General features: G+C 59.5%; 1 protein-coding gene across 2 annotated transcripts in view; it reads right to left on the reverse strand.

The window, feature by feature from the left end:
* The window catches only part of ITGA3 (integrin subunit alpha 3), a 44,531-nt gene that overhangs the window by 12,231 nt on the left and 5,297 nt on the right, over positions 1-27,003 (reverse strand). For both annotated transcript variants that reach the window (XM_048829721.2, XM_048829722.2), the window contains exons 2-13: positions 12,933-13,060; positions 12,223-12,305; positions 8,105-8,348; positions 7,401-7,484; positions 6,105-6,309; positions 5,326-5,519; positions 4,455-4,543; positions 3,929-4,065; positions 2,981-3,067; positions 2,683-2,750; positions 615-751; positions 145-291 (exon numbers count right to left, since the gene is read on the reverse strand). In XM_048829721.2, the coding sequence (XP_048685678.2) occupies positions 145-291; positions 615-751; positions 2,683-2,750; positions 2,981-3,067; positions 3,929-4,065; positions 4,455-4,543; positions 5,326-5,519; positions 6,105-6,309; positions 7,401-7,484; positions 8,105-8,348; positions 12,223-12,305; positions 12,933-13,060 (1,603 nt within the window). The remainder of the gene's footprint in view (positions 1-144; positions 292-614; positions 752-2,682; positions 2,751-2,980; positions 3,068-3,928; positions 4,066-4,454; positions 4,544-5,325; positions 5,520-6,104; positions 6,310-7,400; positions 7,485-8,104; positions 8,349-12,222; positions 12,306-12,932; positions 13,061-27,003) is intronic.

Raw genomic sequence — 27,003 nt, forward strand, 5'->3', positions numbered from 1 at the left:
AGACCCCATCACCACAAGCCTCCCCCTCCCACACCCTGCAGCGGAAACAAGTTCAAAGCCCTTAAAGCAGGCGCTGCGTAGGTGCCATTCCCCTCGGCCCGGCCCAGCTCCCCCCTTCCCTGTCTCTCGGCAGCTCCGGCCCACCTCGGTGTCGTTCTTCCGGGGCTGATCCTCATTCAGGACGGGGAAGGCGCTGAGAGAGCGGGGCCCCAGCTGGAAGTGCCTGGGTTTCTCCTCCAGGGAGTAGCTCATGTGCAGAACTATGGGATGCAGCTTGTCCCGGATGTTCTCCTGCAGGAAGGACGGCGGGTTTCATTGCCGGCAATAATGGCGATCCCGCCCTGGCTGGCGCAGATCAGACCCAGCGACTGGGGCTCCCTGGGGGCCGGATCCTCCAGGCCCCCCCCATGCACGCTGAGTCCCAATTTAGACAGGGGGTTCTTGGCTTTTCTGCTGCCAGACCCTCCCCTCCCTTGGCTCTTTATTCCCAGATCCTGCAAGGCCCCTCCACGCCCCAGCCCCAGGTACTCAGCTGTCTCGCACCTGTTGCCAAAACTTCACACCCTCCCCGCGCTGCCCTGTGCTAAGCTCGGTCTGCGCTGCCCTCTGCTCACCAGCAGGAGGAGCTGCAGGTCATGGCACTTGGTGGCTGGCATGGTGAAGACGCCCTTGTAAACAGCGGAGTGCGTCCCGGCAAACCTCACCCGAGCCGGGCGCCGGTCTTTGTCAGCCTCCAGGGTGTACAGCAGGCCTGGAGAGAGCAGGGGGGGAGAGGGGGCTCAGAGATCCCCCCCGCCCACAGCAGGGCAGCCAGGCCCCATGGAGACACAGGGCAAACGCTGGCCATGCACACACACAGATGCTCGCCTTGCACACGGGCACACGCACAGACACACCCCATTACAAGTGCACGTGCAGCCTCCCATCGCACACGCACACACCAGTGCGTGCACCATGACAAGCGCACGTGCACCCCCGCACCCCCCATCGCACACGCACACACCAGTGCGTGCACCATTACAAGCGCACGTGCACCCCCGCACCCCCCATCGCACACGCACACACCAGTGCGTGCACCATTACAAGCGCACGTGCACCCCCGCACCCCCCCATCGCACACGCACACACCAGTGCGTGCACCATTACAAGCGCACGTGCACCCCCCATCGCACACGCACACACCAGTGCGTGCACCATTACAAGCGCACGTGCACCCCCCATCGCACACGCACACACCAGTGCGTGCACCATTACAAGCGCATGTGCACCCCCCATCGCACACGCACACACCAGTGCGTGCACCATTACAAGCGCACGTGCACCCCCGCACCCCCCATCGCACACGCACACACCAGTGCGTGCACCATTACAAGCGCACGTGCACCCCCGCACCCCCCCATCGCACACGCACACACAAGTGCGTGCACCATTACAAGCGCACGTGCACCCCCGCACCCCCCCATCGCACATGCACACACCAGTGCGTGCACCATTACAAGCGCACGTGCACCCCCCATCGCACACGCACACACCAGTGCGTGCACCATTACAAGCGCACATGCACCCCCATCGCACACGCACACACCAGTGCGTGCACCATTACAAGCGCACGTGCACCCCCCATTGCACACGCACACACCAGTGTGTGCACCATTACAAGCGCACGTGCACCCCCCATCGCACACGCACACACCAGTGCGTGCACCATTACAAGCGCACGTGCACCCCCGCACCCCCCATCGCACACGCACACACCAGTGCGTGCACCATTACAAGCGCACGTGCACCCCCGCACCCCCCATCGCACACGCACACACAAGTGCGTGCACCATTACAAGCGCACGTGCACCCCCGCACCCCCCATCGCACACGCACACACCAGTGCGTGCACCATTACAAGCGCACGTGCACCCCCGCACCCCCCATCGCACACGCACACACCAGTGCGTGCACCATTACAAGCGCACGTGCACCCCCGCACCCCCCATCGCACACGCACACACCAGTGCGTGCACCATTACAAGCGCACGTGCACCCCCGCACCCCCCATCGCACACGCACACACCAGTGCGTGCACCATTACAAGCGCACGTGCACCCCCGCACCCCCCATCGCACACGCACACACCAGTGCGTGCACCATTACAAGCGCACGTGCACCCCCGCACCCCCCCATCGCACACGCACACACCAGTGTGTGCACCATTACAAGCACACGTGCGCACCGGTGCACACGCACCCACACCCATTACTCAGGCACGCAAACGTGCACCTGCACCACTGAACACCCCCCCCAGTGCCCACGTGCAAACACACTCACCGTTGCACACACACACACCACGGCATGACCTGCACATGTGCACACACATATACACCACTGCACGCATCCACACGCTAGTGCTCCTGTGTGAACACATCCGCCATTGCATGCAAGGGAGACGCCCACTGCTGCTGCAACCCCCCCCCCCCCGTTTCTACAGTTCAGTGGTGCTGGGGCAGCCCCCTGGATCCTGGGAACCCCTCCCCCAATCGCCTTTTCCCCATGCATCTTGCTGTCCCACCACACCATTGCTCACACTGGGCGTGTGCACACCCGCTGGTCACTTTGCAGCACATTTGCTTCTCACTCAGGTGTGTGTGGCCACGTACGCTCACCCACCCCCTCCCGCCCCAGCCCACTCACTGATTTGCTCCTTGTACGTGGGGTCCCCAGCACTCTGGTTGTAGGAGAAGCAGATCTGCACCTGGATGCTGCGGGGGCGAGAGAGGAGGCCGGGGTCAGCGACAGCAGGATGGGGCAGGATCCCAGACACGTCCCATTCGCTCTGGCCGCAGACACAGAGCCCACAGGGCTGCTACGGGAACAGGGACCCCAGGGCTCTTCCTTGCCCACGCAGAGCTAGCCCCATGAGCCCCGGGGCGCTATTCAGGGGCCCTGCCACCCGGGGGGGCACGGATGACGATTTTGGGGGGACCCTTACCAGGAGTGTGGGGTGCACTTGGCCGGGTCCACCAGGCTGGGGCTCACCGTGAAGGTTTTGTTCAAGATGTTGATCACAGGTCGAGCTCTGGGCAGGCAGAGAAAGGGAAGAGATCAGCCGAGCTTCTCTCCCACCAGGAACCGCCGCCAGCTCTGCCCACCAGCGCCAGGAGCTGCCTGACGCCACCCTGCTCTGCAGCAGCCCAGTGCTCCCACCTCCCAGCAGGGGGTGGGCTTTGGGGGGCACAGTGGAGGGTTTTGGGTGGCGGTGAGGGCAGTCTCTGTCCCATATAGAGGTTGGGATTCTCCTTTCTCATCACACCATTCATGGCTCCTTCTCAGCGCAAGGCCCCTCCGCGGCACAGGGGACCCAAAATCTTGGGGTTCAGGGCTAGAGGGCTCAGGGAGCTGGCAGAGGGATATTGAGCCTTTCCCCTGCTTTCAATGCACCCCAAGACAGGAGTGGCTGAAAGAGGCCCGCTGTCTGGTCAGGGGGCCTGGGTGACATGAGCGCGGAGGGATTTGGGGCACCAGCCCTGTCCTTGTTCGGACTGATGGTTGGCGAAGGGCTCAATGGGCCATGGAGGCGAACGCCCCACTGGCGCCTGTAGGGGGCAGTTGTGCAATACCCTGAGTCTCCCTCTTTCGCCACCCCCAGATCCCCTCAATCCCACCCCGTACCTACACCTGCTTCTGACTCCTGTTCAAGCAGAGCAGCTGGTGCCTCTGCTGAAGGTCCCAGGTTCAATCCCCACTGAAGCCACCAGAGCTCCCTCCCGCCCCACACACACTACACCCCATGCTGAGCCCCACACAATCCCCCTGTACTTGTGGGTCCAGAGACCAGCCTCAGAACAGCACCTGCCTCTAAGAAGCCACCCCCGGCCTACCCCTGCAGGGGAAAGGTTGCCCTGGCAGCATGCCCTGTCCCAACCCCAAACCCCCTTACCTGAGCAGAGCTATCTGCTCTGACAAGCTCCCCACTAGCAGATCCGGGTAGGAATTTCCGTCTACGTCCAGCCCCCCACTCAGGGAGTACCCGAAGGTCTGGATGCCGGACGGGCCCAGCTCTGCCCCGCTGATCACCTGCAGGGCAGGGGATGGGGGAGGAAAGGGAGTCACCCGTGGCCGCTCCAGGTCCACCACCACCCCGCACCCCTGGGCCAGCAGTTCAGTGGGGTTTGGGGCAGGACCCTGGGGACATCCTGGGAATCCCAACTGCCTTTGCCCCATCCCACCACCCTTCTAGGACCATCCCATCCCACAGCCATCATCCACCCACAGATTAGGGAGGGGAGCATTCTCCAGCCTGTTCCTGATGCCAAAGCTTCCCTGGTGGGGGAGTGGGGAGGGACTGTGCCAGGTGGGGCCACCCCACAGCTCTCTCCCTGGCCAGAACTTGGCTCTGCCCAATGGAATTCGCCCTTTGCAAAGCGCCCCCTAGGGGGGACATGGGGCGCGCAAGGTGCCTTTACCTGCCGGGGCTCGGCCACCAGCCCCCCTGAGCTGCTGTGGTAGATGTAAACCTTGCCAGGGCCCTCGAAGGGAGCCCCAATGGCGATATCTGTGGGGAGAGGCAAAGGGTCACACAAGCTCCACCAGAGACCCCAGCTCCTCCAGCCCCACAGAAGCCATCTCCAGCACCTCACTAAATCCCCGCCACTCATGAGCCACCCCAAAGGCACCCCATTCCCCCAACCCCACAGACCACCCTGAGCCCCCCAACCCCCACACCAGCCCCAGTGCCACCCCATACCTCCACACCACCCCCTGAATCCCCCAAACCACCCCGAGCCACTCATACCCCCCAAACCCCACACCTGCCCCAGTGCCACCCCATACCCCCCAACCCCATACAACCTCATACCCTGACTAAACCCTATGCCACTCCCAGAGCCCCCCAATGCCACTGCACACCCAGACTAAACCCCACGCACACCAGAGCCCCCTGATCCCACCCCAGAGCCAACCCATACCTCCACACCACCCCTGAGCAACCCATACCCCCAAACTCCACACCACCTCCTGAATCCCCCAAACCCACACTACCCCGAGCCACCCCATAGCTCCCAAGCCCCACACCATCCTGAGCTCCCCCATACCCACACAACCCCCCCACACACCAGAGTCCTTTAATCCCACCCGAGCCTTCTCATACCCCCAGCGCACCCCCAAACCCCACCGCACCCCAAACCCTGCAACCACCCCCCCACCACACCCTCCCAGCTACCTCTTCCAAGAGCCACCCTTATACCTCCCTGGCCCCATGGCACTCTAGTGCCCCGCGGACACTGAGTGAGATCTCCCATCACAAGCCCCCCGAGTGGGAGAGGAAGCCCCACGCACCCTGGAAGCCGTCCTGGTTGACGTCCCCGATGCTGGCCACAGCAAAGCCGAAGGCTGAGTTGCTGGGTCCCTTCAGAACCAGGCTGGACCAGTTCTGGAAGCGGCCGGCCTCATTCATGTACACGTAGACGGCGCCACCCACCTCTTGCTTCCTCTCAAAGTAGTACGGGGCCCCAATCACCAGGTCCTGCCACCTGCCAGCGGGGACAGGAAGGGCGGGGTCAGGGCCAAGGGGCAACAGCAGGGCCAGGGGCCAAGGACGACTATGATGGTGGATCAGACCTGGTCAGTGCTCTGGAGACCTCCGCGCCCCAAAGAGATGGGCTATGGAGATCCCCCACCAAAGCTACAGGCTTCAGACACACCCCCTCAAAGTTTTGGGCCATGGAGATCTCACAAAGCTCTGGGCCCCCCTCAAAGCTGTGGGCTATGGAGATCTCCCAAAGCTATGGGCCCCCCTCGAAGCTATGGAGATCTCCCCAAAGCTATGGGGATCCCTCTCCTCAAAGCTATGGAGCCGCCCCAACTCCAAACTCTGGGCCCCCATTGAAGCTATGGGCTATGGAGATCCCCCCGAGCTATTGGCTACAGAGACCCCCTCAAAGCTATGGGGGCCCCCCAAGCTATGGGCTGTGGAGACACCCTCAACGCTATGGAGCCCCCTCAAAGCTATGGAGATCCTGGGTCTCCCTGTGGAGTCACCAACCCATGCAGGTCTCCGTCACGCAGAGGAGCCCCTCTCCTCAGGCCGCTCCCACTCGCGGGGCTGCAGAGCTCACCCATCATTATCGAGGTCCGCCAGGGCGATGGCGCTCCCGAAGTAGGAGCCCACCTGCTCCCCAGGCAGCACCAGGCTCTTCTCCAGGGTGTTGCGGGTGTCCGTCAGCAGGTACACGGCGCCCGCGTGCTGGTGGCGGGGAGCTCCAGTGACAAGGGTCACCTGGCTCTGGTGCAGGACGGCGCTGGCGGCTTGGACCGTGTAGCCTGGAGCAGGGTGGGGATAGGCGTCAGGCCTTGGGAGCTGCAGGGCCCCTCGCTGGGAGGGGCGGGGGGGGGAATCACAACCTGGGGGGATCCAGTGCAGTGGGGATCCCAGGCAAAGCACAGCTGGGACGGACCCTAGCTAGCAGCTACGGACAGCTGCATTGTCCAGAGTGTGAGTCTTTGCATGGACAAAGAACTGGTGCCAACCCTGGTCCCAAACCTGAATGGACCCATTGGGGGGGACAGGGCTGTGTGGGCCAAAGCACCAAAGCGCACTGGAGTCTTAAACAGGCTTTAGACCCGCCAGACTGATCCCCTGGCAAGCTGATGCCCTCTCTGTACCACCAGTGCACTTGTAGGCTGCCTAGTGGCAGGGCAAGCTGCCCCCCTAGCCCTGACCTAGAGGGACCCACCCTCGGCATGAGCTGTCTCTGGTCCAGGCAGCCCTTGGCCTCCCTGCTGAGGCTGACAGCCAAGGGGACAATTAGCAGCAGTGGGTTTGGCGTGGAGGATGCTGGGAAGTGGACCGAGGCCCAGCAAGCTCATGGCACGTAGGCTGCAAAGGCCCCCACCAAAGACACCGTCGCCAGCATCCTCCTGGCCCGGGGGAGATTTCACTGCCAGCCCCAGAGGGTCAGGGAAGCGTCTGGGCTTTAAAGGTGCTTCCCTGTTCCAGTTCCCATTTCAGCATGTGTCTGTGGGGAAAGGGGCATCAGAGCGGGATTCCCTCTGGCTCCCAGCCCGCTAACAGCAATGGGTGAAGCACCCCGCTAGGCTGGACCTGAGTGGCATGACTCTGATGCCGGGAGCACCTGGGCTTGCCAGCAGGAAGGCCAGGCCCACCGCGCTGCATCGGAACTCCCTCGCAGGAACAATGAGGAAACCAGACAGCCAGTTTACACCTGGGGAAACTGAGGCACAGAGCGGCTGTCTGACTTGCCCAGGGATCCTATAGGGAGACAGTGGCAGAGCTGGGACTAGAACCCAGGTCTCTTGCGGCCCTGTGCCCTTCTCTATCCCCACCCCCCATGTTGTTACATGGGGAGGGCAAGGGGGTGGAGGGCGTCCCTTCCAGACGTAGCGAAAGGTACCTATGTAGATGTTGCCGTTGTCATGGTTGGGGTAGGAGAAGTCGACCAGGTCCCAGCTATCTCGCTGCAGAACGTAGTTCGTCCCTGCAGCCGGGGAGGGAAACATGGAACAGTTCAAGCCAGAGGCAGGTGGTAGCAGACACAGGAATCTCTCCCCATCCCCATCCCCATCCCCAGCTGCTTCCTGGCCTGTGCTACCTCCCCGGCACAGTCCCTGCCCCTTTCCCTCCCCACCAGCCCTCCGCCCCTGGCAGAGCCACTCAATACTCGTGGTGTCGCCGGCTGAGCATCCCTCGGGCAGCTGCGGCCACATCAAGGGTACGTCTATACTGCGCTAAAAACCCTGCGGCCCCGAGTCTCAGCCTGGATCAGCTAGGTTGGCCTCGGGCTGCGGGAACCTGCAGCGTAGACCTTTGGGCTCAGGCTGGAGCCAGGGCTCTGGGACCAAGCCAGGCCTCTGGGACCCTCCCCACTTGCGGGGTCTCCAAGCCCAGGCTCCAGCCCAAGTCCACAGACCAACACTGCAATTTTACAGCCCCACGGTCCGAGTCAGTTGATCCGGGCCAGCTGCGGCCGTGCCGTGGGCCTTTCTCGCGGTGTAGACGTACCCAGAGAGGCCGCGTCGGTCCAGGCAGATGGGCTGGGGGAAGGGCAGTGCCGGGGTGAGGGGGGGGAGACCCAAAGCAGCCGGCGGCAGCACGGACCTTGCCAGTTGTAGGCGCCCGGGGCCCCGAAGTAGACCGTGTTGGCGGTGAAGCCGCCGCTGGTGCCCATCTGGCACATGCCAGTCTCTTCGGTGTTGGAGTTGCACATCTCATTGTGGTAGGTCTGCCAGTCGTCAGCCAGCTCCAGCTGCAGGTCATTGCCGCGGACGTAGCACTTCCCCACCATGCGCTGCTGGTCTTCGTTGCCAGACAGCAGGACCCTAGTGTATCGGTGAGCGCAGGCCTGGGGAGCCAGGAGCAACCGGGGTGAGTACTAAGCACGCTGCTGTCTGGGGCTCGCGGGGCACTGGGGCTACTGCCTAGGGGTTGGTATCCTGGGTCAGCCCAATGGGCCAGAGCTAGCCACCTCCAGCGACACTAGTCCGTATTCCCAGATATCCCACCTCCTACCCAGAGCAGGGGAGAGCAGAAGCCCATATACCGCGGTATCCCAGTCCTGCCACTCCTGCTCAGAGCAGCAGTCCGTATGCCCCCATACCCCACCTCCTGCCACTCCAGGTCAGACCAAGGTCAATCTTCTCCAGTTCCCCACCTCTTGCCCTACTGGATTGGAGCAGTTGTCCATCCTCTGCTGTGTCATACTTTGTCCTGTACCAGATCAAACCAACAGCACGGCAAACCTGATACCCACCTCCAATCAAACCATAGCTCGGGCCCACCTATTCCAGCGTCCGGCCTCCTGCCCCCAGAAATCAGACCAACAGCTCCTCCTGTCTCCTGCCATATCTAATCAGACCCCTGAGTCAAGGCCACCATCTCTTCAAGCCAGAAGAAGGCCTAAACCCTCATGAGACTCTGCAATGCTGTACCCTGGCGTAAGGTGGGATCCCTTCCTGATCCCAGCTGGCAACCAGCATGAGCCCTGGCGCCTGGCAATCACCAGGCCCTTGGAATTCATTTATTACTATTATTTGTATTCCCACAGTCCCAGCCACGGACCCGACCGTGCCAGGTCTGCAGCAGAACAAGAAGTGTAACTGCAAACGCTATCCTCATTTCAGCCCAATGCATGCCGGGTAGAAGCAAAAGCTGCATTACCCTTCTTCCCCTCTCTGGTGGGCTGGGAAGGGGAAGCACGCGTACGCCATGCTAACCCAGCGTGGCCCTTTGGGCTCAAACAGTGCCGGCTCATCCATTTAGATTCCCAGGTTCGAGCCCCGCACCCAGCCAGACGAAGGCATAGAAATCATAGGACCGGAAGGGACCTCGAGAGGTCTTCTAGTCCCGTCCCCTGCGCTCAAGGCAGACTAAGCTAAACACTGTTACACAGAGGGAGAGATCCAGCCAGAACCAGCAACGCTGGCAGCCTCTAGCAATCGTACTTACATAACCCTATTAGTGCGTTATCTGAGCACCTTTGGTCTATTTATCCTTGTGAGGTAGGGCAGCGAAAAACAGAGGAGGACCTCAGAGGCTAAGCGATTTGCCCAAGGTCACACAAACAGTCTGTGGCAGAGAAGGGACATGACCTCTGGTCTCCCAAGCCCTAACCACTGGCCAGCCTTCCTTTCCTCTCCTCTCCCACCTCATGAGATTGTTCCCTGGCCGTAGCCCCCTAGGAGCCAATGGGGTTGGTTGTGGGACATTCTGGGTGGAACGGTCTGCTGTTCCCTCAGCGCCAGTAGTCGCAGACATCCCCGTTCCGCCCCTCGGGGACCTGCCCTCCCAATCACAGCTGTGGAGATATAGCTCCTGTTACCCAAAGTGCCGTCTTGCCTTTCGGCTAATTTAATTGAGGCCTTTTGAACCAATTTGAGGATTGGCAGATGAGGGGGAAGATGGAAACTGCAGCTCCACGAGCCAGGCAAAGATCTGCCTTGTGAGATGCCAGGGGCAAGGACAGGGGTGTTTGCATGCAAGCTGGGGTGCTCAGCGCATATAGCCCCCGATATCCCACTCCTCCCACTCCAGGTCAGAGCAGCAGTCCACATAGCCCGAGAGCCCACTGCTTAGAAGCAGTGCCAGTGGATGCATGCGTATCGGAGCATGCATGTACAAGAGGGATGGGTTGGATGCCAGTGGGCACGGCATAGGTGTGAATGCCCATGCAAAAGATCGGGGTACGTGCATACCTAGGCATGCTCACATGTGTGCAGGGAAGCATGGGTGGGCATTGGCTGGGTAGTTGCGAGGATGGCAGCCGCAGCAGGAAAGCCAAGGACGGAAGGACCATGGAGTCTGAACAACGCTGAACATAATTAGTTCCATTTTACAGATGGGCGAACTGAGGCAAGTGATTTGACCATAGTCAAGATCAGGGCAGGAATAGAACCCAGGAGTCCTGATGCACTCCACTGCAGGGGTCTGATTCCCCACCGTCTGTGCACCATGTCTTGCCAGTTACACACCTGCTGGGGGGAGAGGGGGGTTGGCACGGAGCCTGCGGGTGAAGCCGACACTCCGCTCTCTCTGCTCTGGGTCAGATCCCTCCTGGGGCTCAGTCACCTTCAGGGGAGCGCACGGAGTTACGCCAGGGGTGAACATGGCCCGCTATGGATACGGCACAGACATCAGGCACCAAGGCCGTGACACCAGCCGCAAATGTGCTTTAAAGAAGTCAGATGGGTCTGGAACTAGAATCCCTGGGGAAAGGGGGGACAGAGGTGGTAGGGGGAAGCTTCCGGCAAATGGAGTAGGGGCAGAGGAATAGGAGGAGTCGGGGGAGCCCCCACAATATTTCCATTGCGGGGTCGCTAGCCTTCCCTGACCTCCGCCAGGTCTGCCCCCCATTCCTGAGCCTCTGAATTGGGGTTTCGGACAGAGAGCGCGAGCTCAGGAGCAGCCTGGGACCCCTGCCAGCAAAGGGATAGGAGAGAGAGCGAATGATCCATAGCCCATCACCGAGGTAACTGGGCCCTTTAGGCATCTATGGGATGATTCTCCATCGCCCCGCGCCTCAGACGTTAACTACACAGGGCAGAGCGGGTGTCAAACGTTACCACGGAGCAGACGGTGAACCATCTGCGTGCTATAAACAACGGGGCAACGGACGGCCAGACCCACAGATTCCCGCAGAGCCCAGTTATCACTGGGATGGGCCACGGACCTCCCAGAGACCGAGCAGAGAGAACTCTGCAGCCAGCCACTCAGCAGAACTGCAACCGGGAACGGTTAAACCCTGCTCCGCTCTGAATCCCCCAGGGGCTGCCTTCCCCTTTTAGTTCTGGATTGTTTCACGTTCTTTCCCACGCGGCCTCAGCCAGAGGCCAACGGGCTGAGCAGCTGGCACCGAGGCTGTTGCCGGGGTTTGGTTTCCTCCAGGCTGCCATTGCAAGCTGGAAACCGGACCCTCGCTCGGCGAAAGCCCAGCGAAAAGGAACGGATGGGAGCGAAGCCGACGAGACGGTGAGGGAGGGGTGGCGCAGAGAGAGGGAGGCAGTTGCATGGTTTCAAGCCCTAGAGAGAGCTACACCTCTGCAACTAACAGGCACTTGCCTTCTCCTTTAATGCAGAGGGGCTGCCCACAGAGCCTACAGATCCCAGCATGCAGTGCTCCATGCAGCAGGCCCTCCGCAGCAAGCTGGCGCATTGCATGCTGGGACTTGTAGTCTCCACAGGCCGCACTTCTCTACCAAGTGTAATTGCAGCTGCAACCTGCTCCATTACATTGCTCTTCTGCAGCCCCTCCTCCTCCATTCATTAATTCACCCTCATATTCCCCCACCCTGTGGGGGCAGTCAGTATCGTCAGTCTCATTTTACAGATGGGCAAACTGAGGCAAGTGATTTGACCATAGTCAAGATCAGGGCAGGAATGGAACCTAGGAGTCCTGATGCACAGGGGTCTGATTCCCCACCGCCATGCACCAGGTCCTGCCAGTTACACACCTGAGCAAAGTGCCACCAGCGAGTGACCTGGGGGCATTTCCCACCCACTTTGCCTGGGCATGAAGCCTGACACCGAGGCCGGCAGTGGAGAAGCAGGCCTGGTGTCCCCAGCTCTAAACACTAGGCCATGCTCCCTTCCCTCGTTTTGTATTTGCTTTGCACTGGTGTAAATGCTGTGCAAGGCACGTGCAATGGTGAATCGTGTCCTAGGTGCGACGCTCAGGCTCCCCCACCAAAGCCCCTCAAGGTATCCCAGCGGGCCACACTCACCAGCACTCTCCCCGAGGGCTGTCTCTGGCTAGCGATGGTCACCCCCAGCCACATGTCCTCAATGATGTTCTTCCGTGGTTCACCTGGGCACATGGAGCAGAGAAGACAATGACGCACGAGCAGTTATGGCACGAGAATGCGTAGCCCCCTCCCCCACTCATGTGCCTGCCCTCAAATAATGCAATCGGGACATGGATCCCTCCAGCAAAAGACCCTCCCGGGCAGGGCTGGAGTCCCCCAGCCCTCTGCAGCATGTCATTGCCATGAGTGAGTCACCACAGAAGAGCATGGGACAGTGCACAGGGAAAGCCCAGGACTGGGAAAACATGGGGCTGCCTGCCCAGGAGAGCATGCTACTGTGGGGCAGGGCTGGGGGAACAGACAGAGCTTGGGGTGGAGAAGGGAACATGTACGCAGTGAGAAAGGAGTTGTTCTCTCCTCCCTTTCGGAAGCCCTGCCCTGGACAGCCCGTTATCCAGCTTGGGTTCAGCTCTTAAATGGTTAACAGGACCCTTGCTGCACCCCGTGGCTCCCCCGTCTGCCAGCGGAGAGAGGACAGAATGGGGCCAGGCGTCTGAAGACAGCACATCCCCGGAGGGGGAGCATCACCCAAGACGGGTGGTATTTAATCCCCACCTCCCGAGTTGCTAGGCTGGCTGGGGGTGGGTTGCCCTGGGTGGGGCGAAGGGGGCTGAGAAGTGCTGGCATACTCTTCTCCTCGATGTCCACTCGCTTGCAGTCGTTCGTGGAGACACTCAGGGGGCAGGAATACATGGCCCCCGTCCGCGTGGCGTTCTCCGTCCCAGCTGCCACGTCCTGGGGCGCTCCAGCCAGCAGCCTGCCAAAGACACAAGGGAGCAAAGGAGCTCAGGGGCCTGGGAATCATAACCCTAGTGCTTTGCACCCTCCCTAGAGCAGCCTTCCCCCCTGGGATCGCACAGTGCTGTGCAAGTGTTAAATCCTTCCTTGCAACGCCCCCCACCCCCCACTACACACACAGAGGCAGCAAAAAGAGAATTAACTTCACTCAGCAGCAAAATGCAGCCACCTCTGGGGTGGAACGTGGCTGCTGCTTAACAGCACACAGCAATGTATCATAACGGGCAAGAGGCTTACAGGGGGCCTCGGACCCTCGTTGTTATTGTTACAGTAGTGCCTGAAGGCCCTGAGGTTGGGCTAGGGATGTACGAACACCTAGCTAGAGACAAGCCTGGAGGGAACACGGCTGCTCACCAGCGGGAGAGCTGTTTGTCACAAGGCCGTGCTGGCCGTGGTGGCAGCAGGCAGACTGCAGTCTCTGCACGCAGGCCCCAAAGCAATCCACACCAAAGCCCGCACTGGCCTTTCCCCAGGGACCAGCATACCAGGAGCTAATCCTAAATGCAGCCTGCCGGGGGAAAGGGCAGCCGGAGCTGCATCGGGCCAGCCAGCCTGCTCTGCCCGTTGATCAGCTGGACATTCTCCTGTCAACAGCTCATCTCTGTGTCAGTCAGACCGTCTGTCACCGAGTGCTCGTCCCCCGAGCCCCATTGCCCCACTGTCAGTCCGACTGTCCGTCATCGAGGGCTCGTTCCCCGAACCTCTTCGCCAGTCAGACTGTACGTCACCAAGGGCTTGTTCCTTGACCACACTGCTCTAGTGTCAGACTGTCTATCATCCAGGGCTTGTCCCCCAAAACCCATTGCTCTAGCATCAGTCGGACTCTCCGTCACCGAGGGCTCGTCCCCCAAATCCCATTGCTCCCGCGTCAGTCGGACTGTCTGTCACCGAGCGCTGAGATTACTATTACACTCTAGATCTGTTTACATAATTTCACTCGTTCCCTGTTTCGGTGGGAGCAGCAGCAGGGAGCTCTATTGCCATGGATAGGTATTATTTACGTGTGTGCGCGTAGGGGTGGGGTGCCAAAGAGCCCATCTCAATATTAATTCACTGCAGTTAACATCTCCCTTCCTGCTTCCTGCCGGCTGCGCGCCTTGCCCGCTACCGCTCACGGAGAGTCAGCCAGGTCGCACCGGAGAGTACTTCAGACGGCCCCGAGATGTCTTCATACAGGACAGGGAGCTACGCCCCAAAACGTCAACCTTCCTCGCACCCTCCTCCTCCTCAAGGAACAGATCAGGGCAAGCGTTTCCTAACAGCTACACTTCCCAGGTGATGCAGGAATGGGGCCCCACTAGGGGAGGCAGCTGGGTGTCACCATGACAAAATTCTCTCCCCCCACCACTCAATGTCTCCCCGTTAGGAGGCTGCGTATGATTGAGAGGGACGAGGCATCAGGGAGGGAAGAAGCCGAGATTTGGTCCCATCTGGATTCCTGGGCCCCCCAGAGGAGTTCATTGCCCCTCTGCTGTGCGAGGTGGCAGGTGGCATCCATCCACCAGAAGCCAAAGCACACATCCCATTCCACCGGGCACCCCCTAAAGGAGTCGGTGGAATAGCCCCGGGCTGGACAACGAGGGTTTGTACAGACAGGCGCTCTCAGCCCTCCCTGGATCCATTTCTCCACCGCTCTCTCTAAGCTGGCTCTAAACCCCGATGCAGACCAGTGTGCAGGAACAGGATGAGACCCAAGGTCCAGCTAACCCAGTAGCCCATCTCTGACCGTGGCCAGTACCAGAGGAAGGTGCAAGATCCACAGAGTCGGCAGCTGTGGGGTAATATCTGCCCCACAAGAAGGTCTCATCCTGACCTCTGACAGAGATCAGCTGAAGCCCCCTAGCCCCACAGTTAAGATCTCTTCCAAACTTTCTGTTGTCGGCCTCCGCTGCACACAGTGGCGAGGCAGATGAGGCAGGTTAGGTGGCTGGTTTTACAGTCACTTCTCGGGAGGCAGATTTCCACTTTAAACAGCAAATCACTGCTTAAGTGTTTAGGTCCAGTACCGGATTTACAATGGCACCAGCGGCCCCATGGAGCCGGGCCCATGCTCAGAAGGGGGCCCCAGCCTGCTCTCCTTGCCCTGTGCCCTGAGACCCTGCCAGCCCACTGGATTCCCCTGCCCCACCATTTGCTCCTCTCGGCCTGCCCGCTGGCCAGCCGAGGGCTCCTCTCCACCCCCCTGGCCCCACCCCCAGCTTCTCTCTGCCCCCTGGCCGGACCCCAGGGCACCGCTGGCTCCCCACCACCTGTGGGGCCCCACCTGTCTCCCCGGAGCTGAGCCACCTGGGACTGGAGCAGAAGCCTGGCCAGTCTCGGCAGTCAGGGGCAGGGGGACAGTGTGGGGGGCTTGGCTGGGCCCCTCCAGGCAAGTGGGTCCTGAGGGAGCCCGGCCGGGGCAGACCCTCGCGCCAGACACAGTTGCCTCCCAGCAGGGCCAGTAAGTGCAGCCAGGAGGCAGGGAGTGGGTAGTCTGGGGGTGGGGGGTGCTGGGCTGTAAGGGGGCAGGGAGGATCTGGGTATGCTGGGGCACTAGGGAGTGGGGGATTTGTGGGGGGTGCTGGGCAGAGCAAGTCCAGGGGGGGCTCTGGCCATAGGGAGTCAGGAGGGTGCTGGGCTGGGCGGCTGTGTGGCGTGCCACAGGCCCACCCCCACAGGAAGGGGCACGTTGGCAGCACAGGGCCGGGCAGGACACTGTGCATCTGGCAAAAAAGTAGCGTCCTCGTACTAGGCTGGGCGGAGCGGGGCCGCTCCTGCCATATCATGCCCCTGGCCAGCCCCTGGCTCCAGGGACTGATCTCCCCACGCCCTGCGCCATTGCTCCCATGGGGGCCCACCAATATATTTGGCGCCGGGCCCACAAAAGGTTAATCTGGCCCTGTTTAGGGCAGGGTGAGACCGCACTGTGGCGAAATTTATGCCCCCCCCCACCCCAATATTCAACCGTTTCAGCTGCGGCTTTCTTTACATTCTTGCGCAGAAGTAGGCTCCTTCCGCAGCTCGGCTCTCCAGAGGTTCCAGCAACTTTCCACCAACTTGGAGGAAGGTGGGAAGACCACACAGCCCGGCCTGGAAGCTGGATGGAGATCAAAAGCCTATGCCAAGAAACCCAGGGTGGTTTGGCTTTTGCAGAATCTCACTCTGGGTTTGCAAGCCCAAAACCAAGTGGGAATTAGATCCGACTCCCATCTTCTCCGGTCCAGCCAAGACCAGGGGAATTTCTCTCTCTCTGTCCAGTTAACTCCACATCAGTAAGTATCTGAGCATCTCCCGAACCCAGATGGATCGATCCTCACAGCCCCCTTTGCAAGGTAGGGAAATATTACTAGACCTGCACAGAGATGGGGAAACTGAGGCACAGAGCGAGTAAGTGACTTGCCTTCGGTCTCACCGAGAGTCTGTGGCAGAATCTGGAGTAGAACCCATGTCTCGCCCATTGCCCGCCTGTCACAGCACACTCATCTACTCCAATCCCAGGGCACGGATGGCAGCCTGGGGGTGGAGGGAGGGTAGTTATTGAAATTCTACCTGTCTCTCTAAGGTATTTAGATGGGTCCCGGTGCCATATCATCTGCACCTCACAATCGCCACTGTACGTACCCTCATGACACTCCAGGGAGGCTGGGCACCACGGTTATTGTTTTACAGGCGAGAACCAAGGCCCAGGGAGGCTAACAGAAGTTAAGGGCTGAAATACCTTTGAGGATCTGGGCCCAAGGCTGTAATGGAACAGGAATCTGGGTCTCCCAAGTCCTAGGCTAGGGCCCACTGGCCCATCCTCGCTCTCTGGTCAGTTATATTTGCACGGGTGCCGGCGACGTACGGCATTTAATATCCTAGATGTGTGTGTGCGTGTCTTTCAATTACACCCTGGCTATGTACCACATGTGCTGCCTGGTGTCGATTTGTTTCTCTTTACCACACAGCTGCCAAACAAGAGACAGACGGAGAAAGGGTTGATAATAGCTGCTGGTGGGGGAGGGAGGGAGAGGAACCCGTTTCCAGCTGAGATGCAGAGTCAAGGGGGCTGGGAGATACTGGGACGGCTTGCACTGCGTTGGAGAAGGGTCTCAGACCCGCCCTGCTGGAGCAAGGGGAAAGAAGCCAGAGGGATTAAGTGACTTGTCCAAGGTCCAACAGGGAGGCTGTGGCAGAGCCTGGAATAGACACCCCCCCACACAGACACACACACACACACATCTGCGGTATGAATTTAAACCTTCCCAGAGCACCGGGACTGCGAGGGTGGAAAGCAGCCAAGCTGAGTTAGCTCTGAGTCAGAGCTGGCTGCCTGAGATGGAAGAGGTGAGCCCTTCCCCCGCTCACCCACCTGCCGTTCCCTTTCCTGGGCGAGTCCCGGCAGGTCCATGGTGCATATGGGGCTGCGGACTTGCCAGAAGGCACAGGCAGATAGCAGCGGCCTGCTTATCGAGTGACTCAGGTGCCCACGGCTCAGGAGGGGAAATATTTTCCTGACAAGTCACTCCACTTCCAGCTTCACTCACACAGGATGCCAGGGTCAGAGGGGAGTGAGTCAGCTTCCCTGTGCCAGGGCCTCATGCCAACGGGGAGTGCAAAGGCAAGGGGCGGGGGCATCCAGGGGCAACGGAGTCTTTTCAAATCAGCAGCAGAGAGCCATTTAAGGAAGGTGCCCAGGACCCCAGCTGCAGGGGAAATTGACAATCATGGGGGAGCGGCCAGTTCCGAGTCCAGAATGAATTCGTCCCAAGATGCACCAGGGCAGACCTTGCTTTATTTTCCCCAAGCTGGGTACTTTAGCACAATATTTGGTACCTGCGCCTGGGAAGGGTCTGTCGGAGCGCTGAGGTGGCCTCCCCAAGAGAGCGAGGTATTGTAGGAGGGATTCGGGACGGGCCTGAATCACCCACCCCTGCCAAAGGTGAATTTCAGATCCCAAACTCAACTTTGCAAGCTCAGGCAGAGCAGGGCGATTCCGAATCAACGGCCAGGAGACAGGCCCACGAACACGGACCCTGCCACCGGACAGCAGCAGGCAAGCTGGGTTCTCCACAGAGATCAGCCCTCCTGGCAGGACAAGTCCATATGCCCGATGCTCTTGGCAGTTACAGGAAACATGCTGCCATTCAGGGCGAGGAGCTCTAGCCCCAGCTACAAAGGGTTAAACGACCCATCACTTCCCCAGCAGATTCATGTCCCACATAGGTAGCTGACTGCTCCCGTCTGATGGCTCTTGGGTGATAGGAGCTTGGGGGTTCTCAGTCCAACCCATGCTGGGCCAGTGCCCACATGCACATGCCTCCCCGCCACTGCAGCTGGGATTAATTGCTCCCGGGGAGTCAGGCCCAGGGGAGAGGGCTGAATGGGCTGGGAAACTGAGCCCCGCGTCTTGTCCCTGTGGGTTGGGATGAGACATGCTGGTGAAACAAGGGTTGAGGACAGATTTCCCCGAGACGGACCGAGAAACAACTCAGGTGCAAAAGGCAAACAGCTGCAGAGAACGGCTACTAGGGCCATCGAAGGAACGGAGAACCAGCCTTACAAGAGGAGACTTAAGGAGCTTGGCATAACAACACACAGGCTGAGAGGGATCTGATCGCTCTCTATAAATACATCAGAGGGATAAACACCAGGGAGGGAGAGGAGTTATTTAAGTTAAGGACCATGGCTGGCACAAGAACAAATGGATACAAACTGGCCATCAATAAGTTTAGGCTTAAAATTAGACCAAGGTTTCTGAGCATCAGAGGAGTGAAGTTCTGGAACAGCCTTTCAAGGGGAGCAGTGGGGGCAAAAAAACAAACAAACAAACAAAAAAACCCTAATTTGTTTCAAGATGGAGCTTGATAAGTTTATGGAGGGGACGGTGTACAGAAGTTGCCTACAATGGTATTCAGCCCATCCATGACTGCTAGTAGCCAATGTGCCATCACTGGCCATTGGACATACTAGACGGGGAAGGTTCTGAGTTACTACCGCCAATTCTTCCCCGGGTGTCTGGCTGGTGGGTCTCGCCCAGGTGCTCAGGGTCTAACTGATTGCCCTATTTCAGATCGGGACGGAATTTTCCCCCAGGTCAGATTGGCAGAGACCCTGGGGAGGTTTCGCCTTCTTCTGTGGCATGGGGCCCAGGTCACCTGCTGGTTTGAACCAGAGTAACGGGAAGTCTCTTGGTCATGATTTGAGGAGGTCAGCAACTCAGCCTACCGCAGGATTGAGCGGGTGAGGGGCTACGGCCTGCAACATGCAAGGGTCAGACTAGATGACGACGATGCGCCGTGCTGGCCTTCAAGTCTCTGAGTGGTCTGTGTTTGCGCCCCAGGGCGGCATCCGCAGTGAACCCGCGAACGCCAGACCCCGCGTCCTTGGTGCGTGGAGCACAGGGGAGAGGGCTGGAAGGAGCCACAGCCTGGGCTTCCTGCCCACTGCGGCCAGGGCCGAAACCAAAGGGAGCCCGCTCGGAGCTGAGAGCGGCCCGGGCACCAGCGCCGTGACCTTGACGCAGGGAGGGGCCCTGCGGGTAAGTGGTTTCTGGCATGCCCAGGAAGGAAGCCCTGGCTGCTGGACGGCGGTGGGACCGCAGCGCTCAGGGATCGCACCGTCAGATTCCGTCACGCGCCCCCAGCCGGGGCTTGGCCCATCTCAAGGCATCCGGGGAACCTCCCGGCAGGAGGAGCCCATCCCATCACAGAAGTCAGACTCCCCTTCCCTGTCTGGAGGCTCAGCCCAGGCCAGGTGGGCCCAGAAGTGCACCGCCTCTTTCTCTACCTATCAACCCCCAAGCAGATTCTCTCTGCCTCTTCTCTGCCCCTCTCCACGGGAATCAGTGCCAGGCTGGCCTGGACCCTAGGGGGAGGCGGGGAGGGGTTTGCGGGAAGGGGGCTGCAGTCATGGAAGAGCAGGCCGGGGGAGCGGCTCTGCCAAAGGGCAAGTGGCCTGGCGCAGGGCAAGCAGGACCAAGCAGCCAGGAGGTGCCTGGGCCAAAGTACCTGGGCCAGGGGCCCACGCAGAGCCTTCATCGCCCGAGGGAAGCCATCCCACGTGCCAGCTGCCCCCCAGAGCGGGAGAAGCGGGTTGAGTGGGAACCAGCCTGCAGGAGTCAGGGGGTCCCTCCTGCGCAGCAAGAAGAAAACCCGGCTCCAAGGCAACTGCTCGGCAGAGCCGGGCTGAAAAAGCTGCCCTGTGCCAGCTAAGCCAAGAGCGAGCTGTTCAAATAAAGCCCTGGAGCCGGGCCAAGCCCTTGGCACGGAGAGAGGAGCTGGGCCGAAGCCTCACCCCAGCAGTCAGTAGTTAACAGCACATCGGCTTGCAGATCGGCCCCACATCTGCTGGGCAAGAGGTGCCACCCACCCCCTTCCTGGGGCGAGATGGGAAGTGGCAGCCGGGGAGGCGAGAGGGCAGTTTGTCCATCTCCAGCTACTTCCAGACCAGGATCGCCTTTGCCACCATTAAGGAATTCAGCTTCACACACACTCCTCCTTTGTGGGAATTAAGTCATTATTATCCCCATTTTACGGAAAGGGAAACTGAGGCACAGAGAGGGGAAAGGACTCACCCAAGGTCACACAACCAGTCAGTGGCGGAGCTGGGACTAGAATCCAGGGTCCTGGAGTCCCCTGCTTTAACCACTAGACAACGGCCCCTCCCAGAGCCAAAAGCAGAACCCAAGAGTGCAGGGTCCTAGTTACCTGCTCTAACCACTAGCCCCACGTCGGGGCATCGAGGACACGAACATCATCACCACAAGCAGATGGCGGGGCATTTGTCAGCAGAAGGAGCCGCGGGGCCTAGAGAGCAGCAGCCATGATGTCAGAGGGGATGGGCGCCATCCACGCAGGAACTTGTGGGCACACGTCTGGCAGGGCAAGATAAAGCAAATCCCTTCCTCCTAGGGCTCATCCACCCGCACCCGGCAAAGGACAATAACAACTCCAAACAGGGAATGGGGGCGTGCACATCCCTCAGGCAGCTGAGAGACCAAGAAGGAGGTGGTGTAGGATCCCGGGGGGAGCACAGAATGGGGGGGGGCTTTCCAGAGCAGGGACTAGATCCCCTAGGGAAGTGGGGTAGAGAGACAATGCCAATCAAGCCCAAATGCACGTGTATTGCTTCCCGTCCCCAGGAGAAGGTGGCAAGGGTGGAGTTCGGGGATGAGATGGGCTGCAGAAACAGGGATTAAACTAACCCTCAACAGAAAGCAACTGAAGGAGCAAGGATGGTCCAGTGGTTAGAGCACTAGCCTGGGACTCAGGAGGTCTGGCGTCAATTCCCGGCTCTGCCACAGCCACCCAGTTTGACCTTGGGCAAGTTACTCAGTCTCTCTGTCCTCAGCTCCCATCTGTGACATGGGGGGGATGATACCAGCTTTGCCCTGCCCCACAAAGTGGGCTGGGGGATAAATACGTGAAAACTGGATGGTTTGATGGAGGCCCTAGAATATTGCAGAATAGGGTGACCAGAGGTCCCAATTGTATAGGGACAGCCCCGATATTTGGGGCTTTGTCTTATATGGGTGCCTATTACTCCCCACCCCCCTGATTTTTCACACTTGCTGTCTGGTCCCCCTACTTCAGAAGAGCCTTTTCATCTTCCCGCAGAGGAAGACAAAACTGAATGCACGTGGATTGCCTCCCAGCCCCAGGAGCAGGGGGCCAGGGTGGAGCTGGGGGTGTCCATCCGTGAAGCAAGGCAAAGGTAACCTAGGCAGCAGGGTGATCTGGGACCACTACTGACTCATTGTTTCCTTGTGCTCCTTGATCTGGTTTCAGCCATCTCTGGCGCTGGATCCTTGGGGCAGGGGCTGGCTTTTTGTACAGCGCCTAACACAGCGGGGGCCTGGCCGAGGACGGAGGCTCCCACATAAGCCTCAAAAGGTCACAGAGAACAAATTCTTCTCCTGCAGAAGGGGTGGGGGGGGGGCGGCTAGTGAGGAGGAATCTCCAGGTTGCGCAAAGGCAGGGACTGACTTCCCCTCGTACCCCGAAGTGGGTGGTCCTGGCTCGGCAGAGAGAGGGTTGGGGGGGGGGGCAGGGAATCTAGCACTAAAGCTGCGTGAATCCCGGCGTGGAGCGAACGCATTCCACCCCGCTGCAGGGCTATCATTCACTCTTCTCCCCATTATAAACACATCCCCTGGCCCGCCGGGACGCCGGCAGCGGGAGCAACCACCTGATCCTTGCCACTGCCGCACGGCCTTCAGGAGAGAGAACTATCCCCTTGCTGCTCCGAGGCCGGCTTCCCTGCCTGCTAGGCCACCTGCTGCCGCAGAACTGCAGCCCAGACGCCGGACAAGGGGCTGAGCCCCGTACGGCACATCGACGCTCACCAGCGCTGGGAGGAAGGGGAGGTTTGCTCAGCCAAACTAGCAACCTCCACAGAGCACTCTGAGGGTGGATGTGGGCAGTTCGCCCCCACTTCCCCTTTCAGCACCGCTTCTAGCCTCAGGCTTCCCCCTGCCAAGGGAGGCCTGGAGATGCTCTTCCCCTCTGGTCCCGGTGAGGCCGTTCTGGGAAAAATGCAGCCGCCTTTCCTTAGGACAGGTGGTTAAAGCTTTGTCCTCCCACCTGCCCCAACCCCAGACGTTTGTAGGTCTCCTTCCAGGAATGCGGAAGCCTCAGCTGCAGAGTGGGGGTGCAGAGGAAGTGGACGGCAGGGAAATGTAAGCAGATGACAAGCCCTGATGTAGGGGAGAGCCCCCTTCAACCTCTGGACCCCAAGTTCAGAGTTAGGGGTTTCGTTTGATTTCTTCCAAGCAGAAGACTATGAGCCAGGAGAGCTGGGCTCTGTTCCTGGCTGTGGGAGGGGAGTGGGGTCTAGTGGCTAGAGCAGTGGGGACAGAAGCCAGGACGCCTGGGTTCTATTCCTGGCTCTGGAGGTGCGGGACCAATTGAAGAGTTTGGACCCATATCCAAATCATTCCAAAAAGCCTCCGATACTTGGGGCGGGGAGGGGGACGAAAGTTTGTTTCAGTTAGGGTCACCCCCACCGTTCTGGATCCCTGCTCCCCAGGAATTAAAAGACCACCTAAAGTGGGCAGGATTCCTGCATGAGCTGCTTTCCCAGGGCGGGTGACGCAGCTCGGAATCCCTCCGGCACCGAGGGACATCAGGGCAGACAAAGCTGGTGGCTTTGTCAGGGTAAACACAGATCCCTCAGGCAGGGGATAATCCTCCTGGAGGAAGGCGCCCATTCGGGGAGGCTGCAGAAGGATTCACTGGCCAGGGGAGAAGGGGGGTTGCCCACACCCTGAAGCAGGCACGGCTGCAGCATACTGGAAGCGGGGGGCGGGGAAGGGAGCAGGCAGGAATGCGAGAGGTCGCCCCCACCCCCCCCCGCTGCCCTGGATCCAGTGTTGACTGGTACGGCAGGGACCGGTGGTGACTCCCCCACAGGCCCTGGCTGGGGGAGGGGAGCAAGGTGGGGAGCGGATGCAGGCAGAGAGGCTCCCATCTGGCCCCAGCCCCTGGAATTCTCTCCCATCTCTTGCTCAAGGCACAGGCTGGGCGCTGCCCCTGCTCGCCTGGCAGGCCAGCACACGCTTCGACCGCTGACATTCCCCCTAGCTCCCGGCTATAAAAAAATCCCAAATACCTGGCAGCGTCGGGAGCGCCAGACAAGCCAGGAGCACGTGGGCGCTGGAGCAGCCAAAGGGGCGTGGATCGTGCCGGCTGTACCGGCCTAGCTCCTGCAGAAGGACAATGGGCTGGACGCAAGGCACGGCTCTCCTCGGCCAGGCGGTTGTCATGCCCTGGGCTCTCAGCAGAGCCAGCCGCCTCCACCCAAGGGACCAAGCGCTCCCTGCTAATGCTAAGATCCAACCCCCCCAGGGCACCTTTCACCCCGATGCACTTTACAAACAGCAATCCCGCCACCAAGATGCAGCCACCTCTGGGGTGGGACGTGGCAGCTTCTTTCGCCAGCATGCAGCTATGCTGCACTACATTTTGGGCCGGTGCTATATTCACTCAGAATGACTGGGGAGGGTGGCGGCAAGTGAACCAGCCGGGATTTGGCCTGGACACCCTGATCTGTGCTTTAACTTGTCTTGCTCTCTCTCTCCTTATCATCTCCAGCTCCTCTGGGCTGCTAGCCCAGCATCTGCCCACCTGGCAAGAGCCCGGGCCCGGAGGAAAGAGGAAGTGGAGACCGTGCACATGACACAATCCCTGCACTGTGCAGCTTTCACCCTCCAAGCACAAGCCAGAGCAAAGCAACCCCTGGTGTCCTTGGCAGACACCCGGTGCAGGGAAGCACCGCGCACAGCCTCAGCTCCCGCCGGCAGGAAGCCATGGGGCTGAGTGCACAATGGGGCAGGGGGGCCCCCCAAGAATCCCTGCCATCCCCATGCAGTAGGCCCCGATGGCCCTGCTCTAGCAGCCGTCTGGGCAATTTTCAGTCCCCGTTTGAAGAGGCCTCCAGCTACTCTGGACTCTGCCCCCTGCAACCCCGGGTCCAGGTGATGACAGACCTATGTGACATGTCTCAACAGCTCCCCTTTGCCAAGGAGGCAGAACAGGAATGGGAAGCGGCCCCACTCCGAGCCTCCTTTATCTTTAGTGCCTGCCCATCAAACAGCGCTCAGCTCCCCTTCAGCTCCCAGGATGCAACAGACCTGACCGCACAGGGCAATGAGACAGGCCCTAAATCAGTTTGGATATAGGCTTCCCCCAGCGTTGGCCTGGGATCAGATCCAGAGGTCTTAACTTGGGCCCAGCACCCCGTCAGGATCGGGACCTTGCTGAGCAAATACACACGGGGTCCCTGCCCCATGGGGCTGTCAAGCCAACGCAAAACTTCATGCGTGCACACACGTTTCTCTTACGTTTGGAACCGGTGCAGATTTACAAGCAGTCTCTGTCCTTCCTGATCCATCCCGGCCGCTCCCCCATGGTCCCCAGCCCAACTGCTCAGATGAATGGTGCTTCATGGAACCCACCCAGAATCTTGCGTGATTCACCCCGCACCCTGGTTCGTTTTCGCCGCTTCGCGTCTGCCCTCCTGTCACTTTCTAAGGGCTGGTCTACACTTAAAACACTACAGCGGCCCACTTCCATCAACGTAGATAAGTTCCTGGAGGATAGGTCCGTCAAGGGCTATTAGCCAGGATGGGCAGGGATGCAACCCCATACTCTGAGTGTCCCTAGCCTCTATTTGCCAGAAGCTGGGAGTGGATAACAGGGGATGGATCACTTGATGATGACCTGGTCTGTTCATTCCCTCTGGGGCACCTGGCATTGGCCACTGTCGGAAGACAGGACACTGGGCTGGGCTGTCTGACCCACTATGGCCATTCCTATGTTCTAACCAAGCGATGTCTACACCGTTCAGGGCTGTGGATTGTTCCCCCTCGTGAGCATTGTAGTTATGACCACCTAATCTTCTAGCGTAGACCAGGCCTTAGTCTCACCATCCTCGTGCATTAGGACTCTGTAGCTATCACCCTTCTGGTCCCTGTTATCACAGCACCCTGAGCAGTCCAGGGCTGCTTTACCTATAGAGTTTGGCATTTTAGCTTCTCAATTCTTTTTCCTCTCTTACCTGCTGTCCAGACAGTAAATCCAGACCAACCCCCTCATCCCCAACCCGCACTCTCTTCCTCCTCCCTGAAAGCTGTGGCAGACCCGTCCCTGTATTGCAGGGCTTTATTTGGGGCTTTTTACCATCGATCCCGTTAAAGAAACGAACGGATCCACGCTCCTCTAAAAGGGAAAGCATCTTCCTGGAAGCTCGCCATCCCTTGTCACTATCCCAGAGCAACGATAAAGAGAGTGAATCAGTTTATAGGCTTTGTAATTACTGGAAAGAGCCAGGAGATGGCTGGAAGGCAGGCGATGGGCAGGTTTTTAAGCACCTAGTGATTTTAGGAAGGGCTCCAGCCCAAGAAGAGGTGGGAAGGGGCAGAGGGAGAGTGAGAAGTGGCAGCTAATGACTGACAGCAGCATGAATTCTGGCTATTTGCAAAAGGCTTGTAAAAGAATTTCCTGAATTAGCAAAATCCTCTTTGGGGGAGGGGGGATACCAGAGAAGTTAAACAATTGCTGCTACTCCAGATACAAAAAACGAACATCTGAGACGACCAGACACTGCGTCCTCATGCCCACTTTTATTATTTACATTACAGTATCCAGCAGAGAGCGGGGCCCCAGCTTGCCAGGTGCCATACAGAGCCAGAGAAAGAGATGGCCCTGAAGAGCTCACAGGCTGGTGGCTTCCACTTCTGGGCATCCGTTCTGAGACACCTCATGGTCAAGGCAAGAGGGGGGAGAGCATAGGCACAGAGAGGACAAATGAGTTGTCCAGTGTCTCTCAGCAGAGCCAGGTCTCCTCCACCCCACTGTCTTACCCACTGGGTTACATCGTCTTGCCAGAAGGAGCTAATGTCTAAGAGCTTAGCTATTGGACTGGACCAGAGAACTCCACAGCTACTATTAAATTGGGTGTCAATCCTCATGCTTCAGGGCATGGAGTCAGGCAGGAATCCCCCCGGCGCCCCCTCCCCCCGATGCATTGTACAGGCCAGGCATGCTAGGGTTTGTGGTTTCTTTGGTGCACCTTCCTTTGTAGCCTCCAGTGTTGGAGACAGGCTGGGATGGATCAGTTGGGCAATTCCTGGATTTCCTTCCCCCCGCCCCAATCCACAGGCGTAATTTCTCACAGCTTTGTGGTAACAGAGCCAATGCACCCTCCGGATACCAGCCAGGCATCCGCCATGGATAGGGAGTCTCTCCCCTGCATAGGCTGTCATTGCCTTGAGCACCAGGAATGCCAAGAGAGCATCTTTAGGCCCTGCTGTCCAGATACGCATTCCCTGAGAGACAGGCCCTTCCCCACACATTACTGGCCTAGCGCTCACAGGAGCAACCCCCCTGTATCCTATGCAGCTGGGTACAGGGAAGGACCTACCCTTGCTGCTGCCCAATCTAG

The sequence above is a fragment of the Caretta caretta genome, chromosome 27 (genome assembly GCF_965140235.1).
Source record: "Caretta caretta isolate rCarCar2 chromosome 27, rCarCar1.hap1, whole genome shotgun sequence".
Classification (NCBI taxonomy): Eukaryota; Metazoa; Chordata; order Testudines; family Cheloniidae; genus Caretta; species Caretta caretta.